The sequence below is a fragment of the Petaurus breviceps genome, unplaced genomic scaffold (genome assembly GCF_028583685.1).
Source record: "Petaurus breviceps papuanus isolate PSGF00001 unplaced genomic scaffold, PetGlider_PUasm1.0 178, whole genome shotgun sequence".
Lineage (NCBI taxonomy): Eukaryota > Metazoa > Chordata > Mammalia > Diprotodontia > Petauridae > Petaurus > Petaurus breviceps.
Genome location: NW_027185777.1, coordinates 6609661 through 6631120, shown reverse-complemented (window position 1 = coordinate 6631120; position 21460 = coordinate 6609661). Strand labels below are relative to the sequence as shown.

The 21460-nt window shown below is 42.1% G+C and overlaps 1 protein-coding gene across 2 annotated transcripts in view; it reads left to right on the top strand.

The window, feature by feature from the left end:
- The first annotated feature begins 11664 nt into the window (after positions 1-11664).
- The window catches only part of NMT2 (N-myristoyltransferase 2), a 94486-nt gene continuing 84690 nt past the window's right edge, over positions 11665-21460 (top strand). Inside the window, exon 1 of one of the 2 annotated variants that reach the window (XM_069086236.1) lies at positions 11665-11967. In XM_069086236.1, the coding sequence (XP_068942337.1) occupies positions 11858-11967 (110 nt within the window). In that variant the 5' untranslated portion in view covers positions 11665-11857. The remainder of the gene's footprint in view (positions 11968-21460) is intronic. The other variant, XM_069086237.1, reaches the window with a different exon arrangement.

Below are 21460 nucleotides of genomic sequence, written 5' to 3'. Positions count from 1 at the left end.
TTAAGTACCTACTATGTGTAAGGCATCATTGTAGGCATGAGGCACTGGATACAAAAACAAATAGAAAAATAAGATGTGTCCTCAAGGGACTATGATTCAATAAACAATGTGAATTGACCACAGATTAAGATCATACAGCATCCAGCTTGAGGACAAACTGACATGGTGCTACATGGAAGGTAGCAGAAAAACCTTTTCCCATGGAAGGAAAAACCCCACATGGAGGGTTTTTCTGACAATGCAGATTCACGGGGTTAATTCATTAACTTGAGTTTACAAAGTGGTAAGCCTTCCTTTAGGACTTGGATTATTTCAGGGGATCCAATGGACTTGGATCCATTGCAGGGGGAAGGGACTTGGACCATTATAGACCAGTTGGGGATGCATTAGTTGACTCTGACTGCAGTGGTCAGAGCTATTCTATTCTGCTGATTTATAAAGTCAGTTACAGAGTCAGGCATTTTTTTCCTTTTTCTATAGCAGTAAGATACAAAAGTAAGCTGAGCTAAGAGGATAGGAAGAGACACTAAAATCATAGGACCCTGAGTTAGGGCTGGGAGAGACATTAAGGACCAGTAAGTCCAACCCCTCCCTTTTACAGATAAAGAAATGGAAGCTGAGAGACTAGTGACTAGAGTAGGGTCATACAGTTAAGAAGATTCTCTTTTTTTGCTTTTTTGGAGGGCAATTGGGGTTAAGTGACTTGCCCAAGGTCACAGCTAGTTTTTGCAATGTGTCTGATGCTGGATTTGAACTCAGGTCTTCCTGACTTCAGGGCCAGAGCTCTACTCACTTCACCACCTAGCCACCCCAGAAGATTCTGAAACAGTATTTAAACTAAGGTCTTCCTCACCCCAAGCAAAGCAGTCACACCACTGCACCATCTCACTGCCTCTGATGAGCAGAGAGGAAAGTTCCTATACTCCAAATTCCTGGACCCAGACTAGGAGAGACAGATGAAAAGATGGCATTTGTGGATAAGAGAACCATGTGGCAGAGTGTTGGGAATCCTTGGAAGTTAGTTTTCCAAGAGAAGTGTTGAGTTCCTAAAGCTCAGTATGCTGGATAGAGTTGGGTAGATTTCCCAAACAGTATCTAGTGATGAGTGCCAGAGTCCAGCCTTCTGAGACGGGGAATTCCTAGGCAGCACCAGCATGTAAATGTGCTTCCTTTCCCTGTCATCTCAAAGTATCAAGGGAAGAAAAAGACCTGTACTTTGCCCTCTCTTCTTTCATTTTATGAATGATTTTGATCGTGCAGAAGATTAATTCTCTAGCACCCCCCATGCTGGTTTCCCCCCCAAGGAAATTCAAACCCTTAGGTCGGTACTATTAGGCTAGAGACCTATGTGTATCCTAGAGGTGAAAGTGGAACTCACCAGAATGTCAGAGAGGCTACCCCTTGACCCCAAAGTTGTTCCCTTCCAAGAGGATCCACACCAAGAGTAGCTCTATAAGTCTGGAGGACTGATGGGGCATTGGGGGAGAAAGTAGTAATCACTGGAGAAGAAAGAAAATTATTAGTTATTTAGAGACTACTGTATGCCTTGTATCTTTTCCATTTTCTCTGAGGTGAAATAAAACTTGTTCTGGACCTAATATCCATTGTTACTGTAAGTGCTTGTGTGGAAACTAGTGACCCTTTTATCCACATCTTTAAAGACCCAGACTTTATCTACTTTTAAGCTCTCTTCTGAGATTTCCCAGAGGCAGTTCTGGGTGAGTACAAAAAAAAAAAAAAGCCAAAGAGGTATCTTTTGGAGGATTAACCTTGTTTCATGTTAGCCTGACTCTTATGTTAGGCCATAAGTTACAGAGGCCAAAGTTATTGATGAATTCTGCTAATTTAACGCCAGTGAAAGGGGTTGTTTAGGAGGGTTGCTTCCAATCAACACTGGTGAACTGTGTAGGAGCTTACAGGGCTGTGAACCTTTGCATCTTTCAAAAACCCTTTACCAATGGGTATGTGCACACTATAAGGAGAGATGGTTTCAAAGGTTCACAGTCCTGTGCATTCATAGCTCATTAAGTTGAATGGGGAACTGCCATAACCAAACTCACATTTTAATGAATTCTTAGGCAAGAGAGATAAAGTTATCTGTGTTAGACTTTGTATTTCCTCAAATGCCTAGAATTCTAGTGGATACTCAATAAGCATTTGTTTTAATTTAAAATGAGGAGCCTTCTTACATGAAGCTTTTAAAGGTATTGATTGATCTGTAGAGGTCAAGAGCCCTATATATGAAGGAGGCTGGGAGATTGTGAAGACAGGAATTCAATTCAACAAACATTTGTTAAGTTCTTAACCATATGCATGGCCTCGTGCTAGATGGCAAGGATGGAGAATTTAAACAAAACACACAGTCCTTGACTTCAAGGATCATTCAGTTTAGTAGGGTATGTGCTGGTAACATGTATGGTAACAGGTAGGATGTAATGGAACAGTGGGGAAGAGGTTCCTCTAAGAATTCATGGCTACAGTGACTGAGGGAAAGCATTTTTTAAGCTCTTACCATCCAACAGTCACTGTGCTAAAATCCAGCAGATACAAAGAAAGCCAAAAAATACCATCCCTGATCTGAAGGAGGTCACATTCTAATGAAGGAGATAACATGAAAATAAATATGTAGGGGGCAGCTAGGTGGTGCAGTGAATAGAGCGCCGGCCCTGGAGTCCGGAGGGCCTGAGTTCAAATCCAGCCTCAGACACTTAACACAAAAACTAGCCGTGTGACCTTGGGCAAGTCACTTAAGCCCAACTGCCCTCCAAAAAAAAAGCGAAAAGAAAAGAACTATGTACATACAAGATACATACAGTGTAAATAAAAGAGAATCAATCATAAAGGGAAGGTAGTAGGTGGGTGGAGGGGTACTGAGAAACTGACTCTTGTGAAAGGTGGGATATGAGCTGAGTCTGGGAGGAAGCCAGGGAAGCTAGGAGTTGGAGGTGAGGAAGGAGAGATAGAAGATGGGGTGTCTTGTGTGAGAAAGCAGTTTAGTAAAAGGGAGTAGAGTGTGTGGTTGAGAGTAAATAGACCAAGATTTGGAGAGAACTAACTTCAAATTCTGCCTCAGACACTGATTGTGTGACCCTGGACAAGTCACTTAACCTCTGCCTGGCTCAGTTTCCTCATCTGTAAAATAGGGGTAATATTAGCATCTACCTCTGATAGTTGTTTTGAGGATAAACATGACATATCTGTAAAGCACTTTATACATTTTAAAATACCATATAAACATTAGCTATTAGGTGGTGCAACAGATAAAGCACAGTCCCTGGAGTCAGGAAGACTTGTTTTCCTGAGATCAAATCTGGCCTCAGTCACTAAACCCTGTTTGCCTCAGTTTCCCTATCTGTAAAAAAAAAAAAGCTGAAGAAGGAAATGGCAAGCCACTCCTGTATCTTTGCCAAGAAAACCCCAGATGGGTCAGATATGACTGAAATGATTCAACAACAACAAATTGTTATTATATTCTTATGCTTATTTTTATATTATATTCTTATTCTTATACTATTATTTACCTGTGACGTAGATACAGACTTATCTTAAAGTCCTGGCTGAGGGCAGAGCCTCTCTCTGTACAACCTTCTCAGCTGTATGTGGGAGCATAACCCAGGGGACAGTTATGTTTAGTGTCTCACTGGGTAGGGAGCAGAGGAATCCTCTACATGGGATAAAATGGTGGGGAACTCTCTTCCTCTTCATTCTTTCTCATCTCTTTCCTTTTCCTTCTTCCTTCCTCTATTCCTTTTTTGGTCTCCCTGTCCTTCCACCTGCCCCAATACCCACAATTTCCTTTTTCCTCATGATGCTTCCCTTCCATTTTTCTCCAAATTGCCTTTCTCTCAAGAAAGCGACAGAGAGGCACAACCCTTAACAAATGTGGATCACATCTCCCTGACTTTCCTTTAGTCCCGTCACTGGTAACAAGGTCTCTGACAATACAGGCTATTGAAAGGCACACACTTCATCTATAAAGTTATTATTTACTGTGCTTGAGGAGGGCATGCTCCAGTGATGCACTGATTGACCAAGAAATAGAAAAACGAACCAAAGAGTCCTGCATTTCTTGTGGGAGCTTGGCAGGTGGTATGTTGCCAAGGTGACCTCAAGCTGAGGATTTTCAAAGTGGTGGTGATTTCAAACCTTTCCCGGGATTGCAGACCTGGCCCTGATGTGGAAATCCCATTCATTATTGTCCTGAATAATACACATTGCCTTTAAATGGCTCTGCAGATTAACCAAGAACTTGTCTTGTCCCTGATCCAGCTTTGGCTGTTTCAGAGTTCACTTTCTCTGATGGGTGCGGAGAATGGACAGCAGGCTGGCAGAACAGAGGAAGTGGGGAAATTGGGTGATAGTGAGAAAGATGAGGGATGGCTACTGATGCAGCAATTCAAATTAAAATAAACAAAAGGTGTCGAGAACATCAGGCTGAGACTAGGTGCTTGCTGGCTAAGCAAACAAAAACTGTGATTCCAAACCAAGGGATCATCCCCATGTACTTTGAGGAATTTGGTGATGAGTTCTACAGTGGGAGTCTCTTGGGGTTATACTGGACCTGCCTGGATAGTGTTCACCAGCACATCCTGGCATCACATTCATCTATGAAGAATGATGACAACCTGTAGGCTTGTACTCATTAATTCTTCCCTGACTTTTAAGAGTCACTGGTATGGCAAGGGGATCAGATCAGTCGATACTTAAAGAAATTAATTCAAGCTGTGCGCTGAAAGGTCAAACACTGAAGCTGAAGCTGAAATAATTTGGTCACATAATGAAAAAACAGAATTCATTGGAAAAGACCATGATGTTGGTAAAGATCGAAGGCAAAAGGAGAGGGGGACAGCAGAGGATGAGATGGATAGATGGAAGCAAGAAAGAGAAGCTGGGGCAGACTTTGGGAGACAGTGAAACATAAAAGGGCCTCGTGTGCTTTATATATCTTGACCCCATGGGGTCAAGAAGTACCAGACATGACTGAACAACTGAATAACAAGTCCTAGCAAAAAGATATGAAAGGATTAAAATTGGGTCACTCCATAGTCCTCTTTGACTCAAAAAAAAAGCAACTTAATTGTTGTTGATGTTCTTCTTTTGACATTGAGATATTGTATAAATATCAGTGTTCTGGTTCTTGTAAGTGATTTGTTTATATTCAGTTTGGTTGTATGAGATCACAAGTGGTGCTCTTTCTAGCTAGGCGATTGTTTTCGCTACTGGTCTTATTTCTATTGTTTCTTCCAAACTGACAGTTTTCTTGCCCTTTCACCTCCTGCCCCTTTTTTTTGGCTTTTGCTTCATTGCTGTGTTTTCCTTTCATCTATTATTTCACTGACCGACTGACACTCTATTCTAGGCACTTAGCCATGTGAGTGGATCCCCTCTTCATGCAAGAGAAAAGATTCTACTTCTTCCTGAAGTAAAGCACCACAGAAATGCCAACTTAGGAGGAGCCTTTCATCCTGTACTTTTGCTTCAATGGAGCACACCTGCAAAATCAGGAATGTGGCAAGGACCTTGTGTCATGGTTGATGGATCAAGTCTGTAAATGAGTCAGACCTCTTCTATCAGTGATGTTTCCTAGTTATTTAGGAGTTGAATCTGTCCTCATTGTTTATCAAATGACTAATTGAAAGGGGAGAGGGGAGTGATGGATTTTATTGTAGGTCACAAACTGAGAAACAGAAATAGGATTTCTTTGTCCTTCTATTCTTCCCTTACAAATGAAGAAGTTACAGATTAAAACAACTTTCCTAGATTTGGTTGGTTAGTCTACTTAACTGTACTATTCAAACTCATTGTTTGGATGTTTTGGGGGGGTTTCTTAATTAAGATGATGTTGCTAATGGATGTCAGTCTTATTTTAGCTGATGTTTGAATAGTGTTGTTTGGAAAAACCAAAAACTATCTATCTCCTCTCTCCCCATGATTGCCTCTGACTTTTGAAGTCATGATTTTCACTAAGATATATATTTAAAAACCATTTCTAAACATACCAATGGAGTAGAACTGTGAGTGTATCTCTTTGCTCAGAAAGATGCCTGCTGTTATCAATTATCGTTACATTTTTACTTAAATTGTTTTTCAAATCTCAAACAAGAGTGGGAATCAGGAACTAGTTAGTAGGCTGTAAAACCTAGAATGGGAATTTACGGGTTTTCTTTTCTTTAGCATACCAACCAACAGTATTTCATAGTATTCATTCACGTGAGTTTCTTTTGTTAGTAAGAGACAAAATGTGGTATCTGGAGTACTGGTCCCAGAGTTGGCATATGGGGTTAATAAATGCTAATTGACTGACTGATTGTGGAGAATTATTGTTATCTTATTAAACAAGAAATCAGCCAAGCCAGGGAATGTTGGTTGCTCTGAAGGAACAGGATTAAAAAGTCTTCAGTTACACTATTAACTAGTACGGTCTAAGAAAATGTCTTCCCACAAGTCACACTTGTACTAGAAAGAACTCTAGACCAGGAGACAAGAAGGTATAATGGATGAAGTGTTCAACTATGAGTCAGATAATACTTGGATTCAAACCTGCCTCTAATGAAAGCTTTTTTGTGTTATGGATCCCTTTGGCATTCTGATAGAGCCTACAGACATCCCCTTTCACAGAATAATGTTATTAAATGCATAAAAAAATAAATATCATTGTAAAAGAAACGAATTATATTAAAATGTGTTTTAATTTTTTTTTTAATGTATGCAGATCCCAGGTTGAGAAGTCAGGAAGAACTGAGTTCAGATCCAGCCTCAGACACTGCCTAACTGTGAACCTGGGCGAATCACTTAACCTTTCTCAGTCTCAGTTTCCTCATTTGTAAAATGGGGATTAATAACATATATCACCAGCCTCATAGGGCTGTTGTGAGGATAAAATGAAATAACACATGGAAAGTGCTTTGTAAGCCTTAAAGCATTATCTAAAAGCCAATTGTTGTTGTTGCTGTTAAGAGTCTCTGCCCTAATGATAACTTGCTTTGTGACCCTGGACAAATCACTTAAACTCCCTGAATCTTTGTTGCTTTATCTGTAATCTGGGGATGAATATCTCCAGACTTGTTATTGATGTTCAAATTAGATAACACATACACACTTAAAATGCTGTGCAAACATTAAAGTATTGTATAAACATTATTATTTTCAGGTGCTAACACCAGGTCTGTCATTGCTTGTATAATCACATCTGCTCCTCTATTATCAAACCAATGAAATGCTTCTGTCTCCACTGGTGGGTGTTCAAAGAGACACTATATATGAAAGTACTTAGAATGGCACAGACTTTATATGAATGTTCATATTTGTGTTGACAGAAATTCTAGAATTTTGCAGCTGGAAAGGATTTCTGAGGGTAATTTATTGCAGCTCCCTATTTTAGGTAGGTTTACATTGTAATAATCAAAATCAGCTGGTTGTCAGCCCAGTTTTTTTTTGTTTGTTTTTTGTTTTTGTGGGGGCAATTATGGTTAAGTGACTTGCCCAGGGTCACATCACTAGTAAAAGTCTGAGGTTTAAGTCCTCCTGACTCTGAGGTGGTACCACCTAGCTGCCTTAGTCAGTCCAGTTTTAAAAGATCTCTAACAATAAAGGTTCTATAACTTCTGTTGGTAAGCAACTTGTTCTAATGTTTAATACTTTTAAGAGATAATAGTTATTTCTTTTCCCTAGATCAACTACACCAACTACTAAGCGAATTTCCTACAATATAAGCTCATTCCTCTTGCCACCATAGAAATGGAGAACAATAGGTGGGTATCCATCATCTTGAGCTTGAAAATATTTGTGTCCCCTTAGTGTTCTGTTGTCCAAGGAGAAGTTGGATGAACCTCTCTGGCCTTTCCTTCTGAGTTCTATTTTCAACCTCATTTCACTGCTTCTTCCTAGACTCCCTTCCCATTTCTCCATATTCTTAATATTCAGAGATCAAAACAAGACAGAAGAACCTGATGAGTGTCAATGTCAAGCAGATGACTTTACAGTCATTTCATAGCATGCTGCTAATAATACACCACAGAATCATGTTGGCTTAAAAAAAACCCAACAGGACAACGTTTGTCACTTCAAATTCATTTGTGTTCTTTGGAATCAAAGTTTCCCTTATTGTGTTATCTGTGAGGAATGGCACATGGTGTTTCTTTGGGGGCATTTTTTTTTTTTACATTTGTGTTACAATCTCACAGATCTCAGGATGAAGGAGTGCCTAGTTTGGTTGTCTATCAAGGACTTCTGATGTTATTGCTAATATTTTGAGTCAGCAAGGGTCTCTCAGAAGAATTATAAGCACAACTTCCTGATTCCTTATAGCTTCAAACATGGCTGTGTAAAATAATTTCAACAGGACCAGACCAGTCTCCACTGCTAATGGGCTATGAGTCAGTCAGCAGGGAAGATACAAATGTTTTTCCTTCTGTCTATACTTACTCCCCCATAAAAACACTGAATCTGAAATCCAAGGAAATCCCACTTTGTTGCAGCATCACAAAGCCTAGCACAGAAAAACCAGGGAAGGAAGAGGGAGAAAAGGGAAGAGGAAGAGGAGGGAAAAGGGAAGGAGGAGGGGAAGGAGAGAAAAAAGAACAATAACAACAACCTTTTGAGAAATCAGGTAAATATAATGGTAGGGTCAATAAATAGTGGTAGGGTAAAGTCTGCTTCCACTATGTATAAGTGATATAAGACCCTGGAGCTATCAGCAAACTTTTTCAGCTTTCCAATGATTAATATGATAAATATATTAAGTAGTACCAACCTAGAACCATAATACGGCTGGGTTGATTTTCTTTTCATTCTGGGGAACATATGTTCACTATGGTACATTGTTTTCTAGTCCTTAACTGATTTTTTAACTTTTCAAATATTTGTCCCCTAAGGGTATTTAATTTCTCAGTGCCTTTTTGAGGAATCTTTAGCCAAAACTTTATGGAAATTGAGACAAATCATATCTGTTGGATTCCCTTTGCCCAATGCATTTTTATCTTTTTTTTTAAGAACCTCAAAACATAGAGGGAATTTAGGGGGAGGGGAGGATGGATTCAGGGTGAAATTTAAGTAATATAAAAACAAAACATGTTGATAAAAAAATTTATTTTTAAAGAATAGGCTGAGTGGCTGTGTTTGTTTCTTCAAATTCACTAGGATGCTGGTATCTGATGGAAGAAGGCCTGGGTTCAAGGTTGGTCTTGGTTACCTATTGGTAAGTCACTCAACTTTTCAGTAAGCCCAAGTAACCCTGTAAGTATAAGACTCTAAGTAGTTATAAGACCCTCTCTGTCCTGCATTGGTAACTGGTGTTTTCTCACTGGGAGTTCCCTCCATCAATGAAATCAGAAGTATGTCAAAAAAAGAAAGAAAGAAAGAGACAGAGAAAGACAGAAAGAGAGGAAGGAAGGAAGGAAGGAAGGAAATCATGGGCTCTCAAATCCTGATGGCCTCACAAATAGGTCTGATACTGCTGGTTTAATATTCTACTGAATCAACTATGATGCAGATGTTTACGACAGAGAGACAAACCCCAGGTAAGTTTTCCTGAACCATAATGGCCTCTATCTTCAAATTCATATATGAAGGCCACAAGAATCATATTCTGCATCAGTTGCAACCGTGAAAGAGAGAATATTGCATTTTCCACATTTTGTCACCATTTTACACTTCTTTTAAAAATCTTTGGTTGGTCCCATATCTGCCGATCATAAATGGCTGACCTTGTGCAAGGTTTGGAAATTCCTCTCTAATTTTCTTCTTTAGCTATCTCTATTTCAGTACTATTTTAAGGTTCTCTTACTGGCCACTTTCAAAAGCACCTGCAGAGTAGAAATGTTCCCAATCCCTCAAACAGGAAAGACCTATATCAAAAATTTTATCAAGCCTTCCTTCCTTCAGCTTCATTTTCCTTCTCTATACAACCCTTACAGCTGTGGCCCACATCTCCCTGCCTTTCAAAGCAAACAATCACACAGTGTTCTCATGGACTGGAAGGACCTATGGACATTTCTGGTCAAAGCAAACCTAAGGAAAAATGGTGTATAAAAGTTGAAGTAGGAAATGGGCAATGGGGATTCTGAATTCCAGACTCCCACCTCCAGCTTTCTAAGACAGTTACTAATTTCTGCTTAGTGAGGATTCGAGACTCATTTGATAATGATGTAATAGTGATCATAATTCCTGTTTTTGTGGACACCTATTTGAGGAGAGGGTAATAAGGGGGTTGCCACTTCTGAAAATTTTAGTTTTTTGGCAAATGATTTATGGCAAGAAGAAATCTTCAAGATCATCTAGTCCAACCTCCTCATTTTACAGATGAGGAAACTGAGGCCCAGAGATGGAAAGTACCTTCCCCAAGATCCTACAGCTCTGAGGCCAGAACCTAAGTGGCATATCTGGGATTTGAACCCCAGGCCCCCAGAATTTGTTTTGTCTTATATTGCACCATCCACCTCTTTATTAACAGAACTTTTCTTTTTCTCCTATGGAAGCTGTCCAGTCCTAACAAGATCCTACTGCTGATTTTGACCCCAAACCACTGAGAATCACTTCAAAGATTTAAAGAGTTTCAGGCTCTCTAAATCAATCCTACTTCTCAACGGCACTAGGAGGAGAAAGAGAACTCTGCGGCTGCTCTCCCAGGGTCCTTAGAGTCAGACTACTGAGATCAGCATAGTGACGAAGATTTGTTGTGTGAATTTTTTATTCAGTCAAAGAACCACACTTAAAGACTTAGAGAGCCATATGTGTTCTCCAGATCGAAGGTTTCCCACCTCCTAGTCAGGCATTTATTAAGCACTCAACATATGCCACGGACTTCGCTAAGCACCTAGGATACTAATAAAGGCAAAAACATGATGCCTGCCCTCAAAGAGCTCACATTCTAACGGGAGAAACAGGCAGATAACTATGTATTTACAAGATATATTGGTACACATACACACACACACAAATGGAAAATACTCTCAGAGGGAAGGTGCTAGCACTGGTGGGGTAGTGCTGGAGTTGGAATCAGAAAACCCTGGATTGAAGTTGTTTCCTGCACTAACTTCACATGACCTCTGCTCCTGCCCTCTCCTAAACTACCTGGTATTTCACTACTTTGCCTATATTTTGTATTTATTACCTTTATGCAGGCTGTCCCCAAAGTCTCAGTGCGCTGCATTTTGAGGGATTTTATGAAACGCCACACTATTACGATGTGTGTACTTCTGGTCTCCCAATTAGAAGGTAAGCTCTTTGTGAAGAGGAAAGGTATTCATTTATACTTGTACCTCTAAGCGTCTACTATAATTGGCGCCTAATAAATGCTTGTTGACTGACTGTGCCTCGGTTTCTTCTGGCACGTAGCTGGGTTGGGAGGACTGTACTTTGGAGCCTTTTAAATGGAATTGCGATGATTTCTCATTAGCCCACCCCCTCGCCTCATTTTCCAGACCGGGAACTGAGAGGGAGGGGGAGTTGCCTAGGCGTACTGCCTGCGGGCTGGGCTGGCTCCTGGCCCGTGCCCCTCACTCAGGCTGCGGGTTTCTCTGCGCCCCCCCTGACGGTACTGACTGCCCCCTCCGGAGCCGACGTGCGCCAGCGGGGCCCGGGGGCTGCGGGGTGGGGGCGGGGGCGCAGGGCGCGTGTGCGCGCGCTTTCTCCCAAGCTCTCCCCAAATTCGGGGGGGGGGGGGGGGGGGGAGGAGGAGGAGGAGGAGGAGGACGGCAGCTAGAGGGAGCTCCTGGCGGCTTCGGGCGCGCCCGCGCCCGGGCTGCGCTCACACTCCCACGGGCGGTGCTCCCTTCGCCGCCGCCGCCTTGTCACTCCCTGCTCTCCTCGGCTCCGCGCTCGCCTCCTCTCGTCCTCGCCCTGTCGCTCGCTCGCCGCGATGGCGGAGGACAGCGAGTCGGCCGCCAGCCAGCAGAGCCTGGAGCTCGACGACCAAGACACCTGCGGGATCGACGGAGACAATGAGGAGGAGACGGAGCACGCCCGCGGGTAGGGGAGCCGGGCGGGGCGCGGGGCCGGGGCGGCCGCCAGACCTGCCAGTGCCCAGCTTGGCCGAGGCTCGGGCGGCCGGGCTGGCGGGTGTGTGCGTGTGTGCGTGTGCGTGTGTGTGTCTATGTGTGTGCGCTTGTGTCTCTGTGTCTGCCTCCCGGCCCCACCCCCACCTCCTCCGCAGTCCTTGCTGCAGCGGGGGGGTCTCTCCTTGGGCCCCCGGGCCGGGCCGAGCCCAGAGAGACGGCCGTGGCTCTGACGGTGGCCGCGGCCAGTGCGTTGCGAACGTGTCGGCGGCGGGGGAGGGCGAGCTGTCTAATGTGCATTTGTTTGCCTGGTGCGCTGGACGGGCCCCGGACCATTGTGCCCAGCTAGCCCCCCATGGAAGCCAATCCTCGGCTCCTGGAGGCGTGCGTACAGATGCATGTGTGAGTATGTGCATGTGTGTGTGCATGCATGGGGTGGGGTGCGGATGGGAGACCCCGCTGTCACCAGCTGACTGCAGAGCCTTTCTTCTTGCCCTGGCTCCAGCACAGAAGCTGCCTCTGGCTGCCCCAGGGCCGCCGGGGCTCAGGTCCGGGGTTCTTTCCTGTGCCCTGGGAAGGGGGGGGGGGTGTCTGGCTGGGCGTCTTTATCTATCCCTCGGGAAGGTGGGGGTTGGGGGAAGGTTGCTTGCTGCAGCTCTCAGCATGTGATTCAGTTCGTGGGAACTGAAGGCAAAAAAGAAAGATAGAAAGGAGAGACAGAGAGACAGAGAGAGAGACAGAACGAAAATGAGAATGAATATGAGAATGAATCAATCCCATTTCCTTTGTGGTCAGCCCCCATCTTCGGTTCTGCTGCAAATGCCTTATTTGTAATGAATCGTCCACATATTCTTCCTCTTTGCTTTCCCCTATTCTCATGCCCCTCACCCTCAAGCCTTGGTGTCTTACTGTTTCTGGCTTTTGGCTGGAGGTGAACTATAGAAAGTTCTACCTTCTTTGACAATGGTGAAGTACCCTTACCCAGAAGAAGGTCGTGGGGAAGGATGCTGCCGGTTTACTGGGCTAAGTCCTTGAACCAGGGGTCAATCAGTCAGTCAACAAGCATTGAATTAAGCTCTGTGAATTAAGTGCTGTGGATACAAAGAAAGCAGTGCACGGATGCTAGGTATTTCCCTCGCAGAAAATGCTTCAATCTTTCAATTTCCCATTCTGCCCTTCTTTCTAGGACGCTCTGAGCTTGCCTTTTGAACAGTCCAGGCTTGCATTGTGGAGCCTGTCTGTGCATAGATGTATTTAGGGTAGGCCCTTCTCACCTCATTTCACATGTCTTTAGAAGAAGGTCTTCAGTCTTGTGGGCAGCTCCCACGGACTTCACCATATCCTGCTTACAAAGCTTATATTTGATATCAACAGTCAAAGGGTGTAAAGTATTTAATACTTGCTCAGAGCTCTGCTTTTTCTCTTTAACTTTCCTCCTGTCACCCTGTAGATGTGATTTCCTCTTCTTTTTTCCTAAGAGAGACCAAAATTATTTCAGGTTAGACACAGACTGGATCTCAGACCAGGCCTGTTTTCTGAGGCAGGCTGATAGAGCAATTTGACATGAGGATAGGGGGTGAGGGTGGAAGTCTTAAATGTATTGCATTTCTCTAGAAGGCAAGGAACAATTACTGTTGCACTGAGAAGTGCGATTTTGTGAACCAATATGACGAATGTGGAAGTGGGTCAGCTTGAAAAACATGCTTCAGAAGTCTTAGTCAGAGGTGGTTTTGGGATTCTCCTTCTACACAGGCTTCTCCAAATGTTTGATGCTTTCATATGTGTGTGTCTGTGTCTATGTGTCAATGTGTGTGTGTATGTGGTGGAGGGGAGGGAATCTACATGACATTTTACTGTCTTGGACGTTTGCTTAGACAAGAGTGAGGTCTGAACATTGAGATGTCTATAAAATACAAAATGAAAAATTCAGGGGAAACTGACAAGTGTATCTCTCTCCTCTTCTTTGGGTTTGTGTGGCAAGGTGGGGTCTTAACTAATGTAACTGTTACGGAAGTCCATAAAATTTCTGTTTCCAAGACAGGGAAGGAAATGCTATGGTGATCCTGAGCCTGGTTATACTTATGAAGTCATGGGAATTTGGTTATGATGGCTACCTACAAATAAATAGCCACATGGAGACAATAAGTTGTGGGAGCCTAAAGTCAATGCTGTGGGCTGCCCTCATGCTTTGCAATGACCATTCACTAGAGAGGACTTTACTTCTCTCTCTTGCTCACTTGGGACCTCCTTTTTAATATTCTGTTCATCTCTTGGATGTACTTTATTTGATATTTTAGTCAGGGTGTTTGCTTTAGGACAGTTTACCTAGGTCCTCCTTTTTGCTTACACAACACTTGGTCTTAGTACCAGGGGTGCCAAGGATTACCCATCTGTGTGCTGATTGAGAAATTACTTTCTTGCTTCCTTCTCTGCCCACTCCTCCCACCCCCTGGAATCATTGCAATGGGCTGAAGGAGGGTCTCAGAGCAATCTGTTAAAAATTCTAAGTAGTTCTTCAAGCAGGGTCTTTTCATACCTCACTGATTAATAAAAATGAAGGAATGCCCAGGAGACTAACAACTTTTAACTGAGAGCAGTTAAGGTAGCCATATCAGTCACTAGTGGAAAAAAAATAGAATTGAGATAATTAGTTGCTAGCCTATTAAGGTGTGAGATGTTGGGTAAAATTCTAAGTTACTACTCTTTTTGTACCATTTTGGGAGGGGAGTGTAAAAGTCCTAGGGCCCTGGTTCCCTCATTTGTAAAATATTGGGGTTGAACTAGATGACCCCTAGCTTGATGATTTATTCAGTGTTTAAGGTTCACCTAGCATTTCCTCTCTGATCCAGTGAGCTAGAAAATAGTACAAGAATTATTTAACACCCCCCCCCCATTTTACATTTGAAGAAACTGAGTCTGTGAGAAACTGAGTTGTCCACATTCAATCAGCTGGCAAAACGGGAGATCTAGAATAGCAACACATAACAACTTGTAGCAACACATCCCAACACTGCTTTCTATTCAGTCACCCTAGTTGAAGCACTGAACTGCTCTGGGACTCAGTTTCCTCATTTATAAAATGAGAGGGTTGGCTTAGATGATATTTAAATTCCTTTCCTGCTCTAAACCTGTAACTGTATGATTTCATTTTAGCCTCACAACCAGTCTTGTGAAGGTATTATGTATTATTATTATATTATATGTATTATATATATATTATAGGTATTATTATCCCCATTTTCAGTTTGAAGAAGTAATATCTATGATCCCAGCTAATAAGGAGAGCTCAAATTTATGTAATGCTTTAAGGTTTGCAAAGCTTTACGTGTTATCTTAGTTGAGGCTCACAAACACCACATTTAACAGCTGAGGAAACTGAGAGAAATTAAGTGACTTGCCCAGGGTCACAGGGCTAGTAAATGTCTGGATTCAGATTTGAACTCAGGGCTTCCTAACTCCAGATTCTATGTTTCTTCTCCCATACCAAGCTATCTGTGACATCCATGACTCTTTCACCTATAAGAGTTTAAGTGGAAAATAGAGTAGTTTTCTTTCATCTGGCTATCATACATACAATACTTTTCAGTAAAAATGTAAGATTTTCTTTCCAATTGACTTGAGGTGTGAGGCTAAAAGATGGGACAATCTTTTACACTTACTCTCTTCATTCTCCATCAACTCCAGAAAGCAACAAATAGTGAGGCTTTGGGGATAATCAGAAGTAAATGGTTCACCTTGTAGGGGTGTGTTCTCTGAGTCTAGTGGGCTAGGGCAGGGGAGTCATTTACTAAATGGAACCCCTGTGGCCTGGAATTATTCTGTCACTTCCTGAGCTTTTATTTTCTGATACTTTATGGTATATGAAAGTAGTGCCTTAAATTAGAAGAAAATATGCAATGGAAATTTTAAATTTATATGCCACAGATGTTGCTTTTCTCCTATTTTTATAGACTTTCTGTGAGATAACTAAAAATGTGTTTTTTTTTTAATTGTGGCTGAGGCCTAGAGTACATGAATGAATTATGAAATATTTATAGGATGTTTTCCAGTGAACAATATGGCTCTCTCCAGTAAGTTGAAACCCACAGTAGAGTTATAAAATACTTGAATCAAACTATTTCAGGGGCCTTGTTTTCCACAGAAAATGTGGTTTTACATAGCTTTGGCCCATCCAAATATTCTGGTAGCATACTACAATAAAATCTCACTAATTAAAGCTAGATTGGCAAGAGGCCAGTCTGAATTAGTGAAATTCAGCCCTTTGCAGACTGGCTTTTGACCTTATCACTCAACTAAAACAGCTTTCTGCAGAACTTCCCAATACTCTCTTAATTGTCAGATCTGATTTTTTTTTCTCAGTGCTCATCCTTCTTGACCTCAATTCAGTGTTTGACACTGGTGATCCCCCTCTCCTGGGTACTCTTTTCATCTCTGGGTTTTCATGTCACTGCTCTCTCTTGGTTCTCTTTCTACCTGAGAGCTCCTTCTCAGTCTTCTTGGATGGGTCATCATTCATATTTCATCCCCTAACGGAGTCCTTAGCATAGTGCCTGGCTCATAGTAGACAATTAATGAATGCTTTTTGTCTGACTGGGTATGCCCCAAGGTTTTGTCTGCTACCCTCTTCTCTTCTCTTCTCTTATCATATTCTGTTGGTGACTTCATTAGCTCCCATGGATCCCATTATCAGCTGTAGCCTATATCCTTTATTTCCAGCCCTAGTCTGCCTCTTGAGTGCCAATCCCACATCACCACCTCCCTGTTGGACATTTTAAACTGTTTTGAAAACCCAGCCTGTCCAGTCAGCAAGGCTTTAAGTACATACTCTGTGAAAGGCACTGTGTTAAGTGTTGGGATTGCAAAGAAAGACTTGGGGGGGAAAAGGCCTACTCTCAATGAGTTCATAGTCTAAGGGGGCAGCTATATAGGAACAAGAGATAGCCTAAATTGGAGACATTCTCAGAGGGAAGGGCTTCATGCAGAAGGTGGGACTTCAGCAGAGACTGGAAGGAAGCCAGGAGTCAGAGATGTCCATAAGAGAGCTTCTTATCCTTTCTCAACAGCTACCCCTCTTCCAGACTTCCCCGTTTTTTTTGTCAAGCTTTTGTCTGCCTAGGTTTGCAAAACTAGACTTTTCTTGCTCTTGCTTAGCCCACAAATCTAAGTAGGGTTCCAAGTCCCATTTATTCTCCTTACATGACAATGTTTACATTGCCCTTCTTTCCACTCCCAAAGCCACCAGCCTATCCCAATCCCTCATCCCCTTCCCACCTGGGCTGTTGTACAGTCTCCTCATTGGTCTTTCTAACCAGTCTCTCCCTTTCCCAGTCTGTTCCCCATTTGGCTGCCAAATGATGTTTCTAAAGCTCAGGCCTAACTATGACATTCCCTTTCTTAAAGTCTAGTGGCTCCTTTTTGCCTCTATGATCAAATAGATGCCTTTCTCAAGTCATTGTTTCAGCCTTATTATACGTGATTCCTCTCTGTGTACTTTTAAGTGGAGCCAAATGGACCCTCTTGCTGCTGCTCACACATGAGATTCCATCTCTCCATGTCTTTGCCCAGAAATGCAGTATTTCCATATTTCCATGTTGGAACCTGATCCCCTCCCCCCACATTAGTGCTTTTCTTCACAAATGATTCTGTTGGAATGTAAACTCAGGCACATTTTGTTTCATTTTAGTCCTTTTATCCACTGTGCCGGGAACACAGTGGATACTTACATACTTGTTGGTAATTCTTGGTGGTCGATGTCAGCATTAGGTTGAAGAGACCAGAGATCTTTGATTAGCTTAAGATTTCATCTGGGAAGGGGCGAGTTGGCTGGCCTCTCTAACCTGGAAGGTTGTCTTCTAGAAGGAAGATTCCATTTGTTTGGTTTGTTCTTGGAGGAATCTGTACGTGGAAGAAGATCTAGTCTTGTGGAATAAAACATTTCCTAACAATCAGTGTTATCCCAAAGTGAGATGGGCTTTCTTTAGAAGCCGCAGGCCTTGTCATCATCATCATCGTCACCATTTTCATCCTCATTAGTGATTTTATTTATATAGTTATATATATTTATATAGCTTTACTTTTTATATAGCATTTATATATCTTGTTAAGGTTTGAGGAACATTTTGTGTACATTATCTCTGATCCTTAACAACAAGATGAGAGATGGGGGCTATTATTCCTATTTTGCAGTTGAGAAAAGTGAGGACAAGAGAGGTTAATGATTTGCCCAGGTGAAGAGGTTACCCACTAAGGGTTAGGGTTGCTTTGGAGACCCCAAAATACCAACACCCTGGGTCCTGCCAAATGGATTCGACTCCAGTCTTCCCAGCCAAAGAAAAGTAAAATTTATTAAAAGTTTGCTTGCATTAGACCAGAGTAAGTCTGTGCTAGGTCATTCTGTGATGCTCTCACTATTCTATGGCATTCTATGGGGCTCTCATACCACATGGTGTGAGATGGGATCTTATATACAGAAGGTTGTGGGAGGAATCTAGGGGTGGTCTAGAGGAGGAGTTTGGGGAGGGTCTTCAGGAGGAGTTAATGAGGTCAACGAGTGATTAAGGGTGAGAAGCCACCTGGAGACCACAAGCAATGGTGGGCTAGGCCAGTTGGAGGCTTGGTAGTCTAGTAACAGACTTGCCTCATCAAATGGGATGATTTAATCAAGATTCCAAGGGAGGTTCCCAGAGCCTGTACCTCAAGGACTAAAGGAGAGCTCAAGGGGGCTCCCAGAGCCCATATCTCTTCATAGGGTCATACACGAGAGTATGAGTCAGGATTTGAATTTTCTTCCTCTTGAAACTCTTAAGACTAATCCTTCAACCACTGTGTCACCCAGCTCCCCCTTTGAGCAAAGACTACATTGACATTTGTGTGGTACATTGCAGTAAGGATTGTTGTTCCTACATGAACTAGATTAGATGGCTTTTGAGGTTTCACTTCCAGCATGTGTTTAAGTTTATGATTAGAATTAGGCTAAGAAAGTGTTGTTACTTTTAAGAAATGGTTGGTAATCAAAATATCCATGGTTTTGTATATTGCCTCAACATAGGTGTTTCTAAAGTCCTTGAGGGTTGCTTGAATGCTGTTCTTCCACATTATTGGTATCAGCATCCTAAATTCACTTTCATTTTTGTTGGTTACAAATGCCCTGCTATTCTGCTTCCTATTGGAAAGAATAATGTTTCTAGAATCATTAAGGAGAAATCAAGATGTTTAAGAAAAGATGGGCATTTTTGAAGAATTTCTATCATTGATCATTTCTGTCTTTTCCATTTGCAAAGTGTAACTCTTTGTTACTCATCTGTAACTCTTCAGTGGCACAGTATCATGCTTTTTACTCTTCTCTAAAATGGAGATCATGATCTTCACCCCCGTACAGGCCTCTTTCTCATTTCTCTGTTTCTGTCAGGGGCTTTAGTCAAAATGACCCACTTGCAGTGCCCCATACTTATTTCTAACCACCTTACCTTTGCCTGGTCATTGGTGCTTTTTGGAGCACTTGACCTCTTTTAAAGGTCTGTCTCCTTCAGTAGGCTTTTCTGGATGGCTCTAGTTATTAGTGACTCCCACCCCTATACCTGTGCATTTATTGGACATTAAGTGTATTCTGCTTTTACTTATTTGTAAAATGCAAGTTTCTTGAGGGCAGGATGTTTCACTTATATTTATATCTCCATTGCTTAGCAGTCTACTGATAAACAGTTTATTAATTTCACTGAAGATAAAAAGACAAAAACAAAATATTCCCAACTTTATGAAACACATTCAAGTGGGGGAATTTAATATTCACAGACAAGCAAATATGAGGTATATACCATAAATTCCTAGGTTGTGTGTGTGGGTACATATGTGTACATTCCCTGGAGCTATCACCAGGAAAGGCCTCCAGCAGAAGATGGCATTTGGGGCTGTTCCAAGAAACTGCTAGAGGAGAGAGCTTTATTGTAATGGAACTTCAAAGTCCCAGAGTCCAGGAAGGGAAGGGAGGTAGGAGAGGGGTTGGGGGGAGGGATGTTGGGATTAGGGAAGGTAGTATGCTTGCTAGTTTGGCTGGAGTTTAGAATGTAGGGGTGGAGTAATGTGATATTAACCCAGAAAGATAAGGTTATTGATCTAGAGCTAAAAGGGAACTGTGAGCTGGTCTACTCCATTCCTCTCCCTCCTTTTACAGAGAAGTAAATTGTAGCACCGGGGAGCCCACTCTGGCATTCTAGGCAGGATTTGAATCCAGTTCCTTTCCCACTCCACAGCTGGTGGCTCTTTCCCCTGTGACAAGACCTAGATTCTAGCACAGAGTAAGTGATTAACCACTTCTTACTGGTTGATCTGAAAAGGCAAAGAATGAAACTAATGACTATATGCTGAAGAGGAAGCTCTGATCACTTCTTGGCCCTGCCCTTGGGGGCTCCTAATTTCCTAAACAAAGTGTGTTTCTTATACCCTGGGAGTTCACTGTACCCAGCTTTCTCTTGAAAAGGTTTTTTTTTTTTTTGGAGGGCTGGAGAGAGAAGCAGCTAACTGAAGTTTTCTGAGACTAGAAACAGTAAACATTTGAGTAAAAACACTGGTAAAATAAATTCACAGTGGCCAATAAGCAACAAAGTGTTCCCTGGGGCACTTTGATACCAGGGAGTCTGACCTTGTGAGCAGTACTCCCTGTAGCTACAAGAAGCTTGTAAATCTACCATAAACATTTTTCTTAGCCCTGTAATTTGGTACACGTATAAGACTTGAATTCTTTAAAAAGTGAAAATATGTAGACATCAGTACACATGTAATACTGTATATATGATTATACGTATGGGTTTGTATACATTATTTGCATATGTGATTTATATGTATACATATATTTATGTGTGTATGTATTGACATGTGTGTATATACATATTGTGCCTGTGTGATTGTGTGAGTATGTGAATGATGTATTAGTATTAACAAGACTGTCTTTAAATTAACTGTATAGAATCCATGGGAAAATGTAAGAATTTGATTGGTTCAGCAGATTTATCTAAGTATACAAAAATTCAAAGGGGAGTATCAAGCTTCCCAGGCTGAAATTTGATGTTAATAGCTTAACAAATTTAAATGGGTAAGTCTTGAAGGGTAAGAGGAAGGATTAACAACCCCTTCACTCAGGGGAGCCCCTACATTCCAGAAATGCATTTTGAAAATGCCAGTGATGGGACCAGGATTTACTTGTACAGTGACTGGGATAGGGTACTGGTGCTGGCATATCCCAACTAACTATGAGTCAGCTCCTTCCAGAGCTGAATTGGCTAGCTGAATTGGTTAGGATTTAGAAAATTGTTTCTAAGTAATATTTGGGGGGTGGGGGGAGGGTTGATTTAATTTCATCAAGTTAAGGGACTCCTAATGTAAAAATCCCCTGATTCTATCATTTATAGCCTTGGAAAGTTACTGGGGTGCCCTGAGAGATTAGTTGACTTGGCTAGGGTCCTATAGGTGGC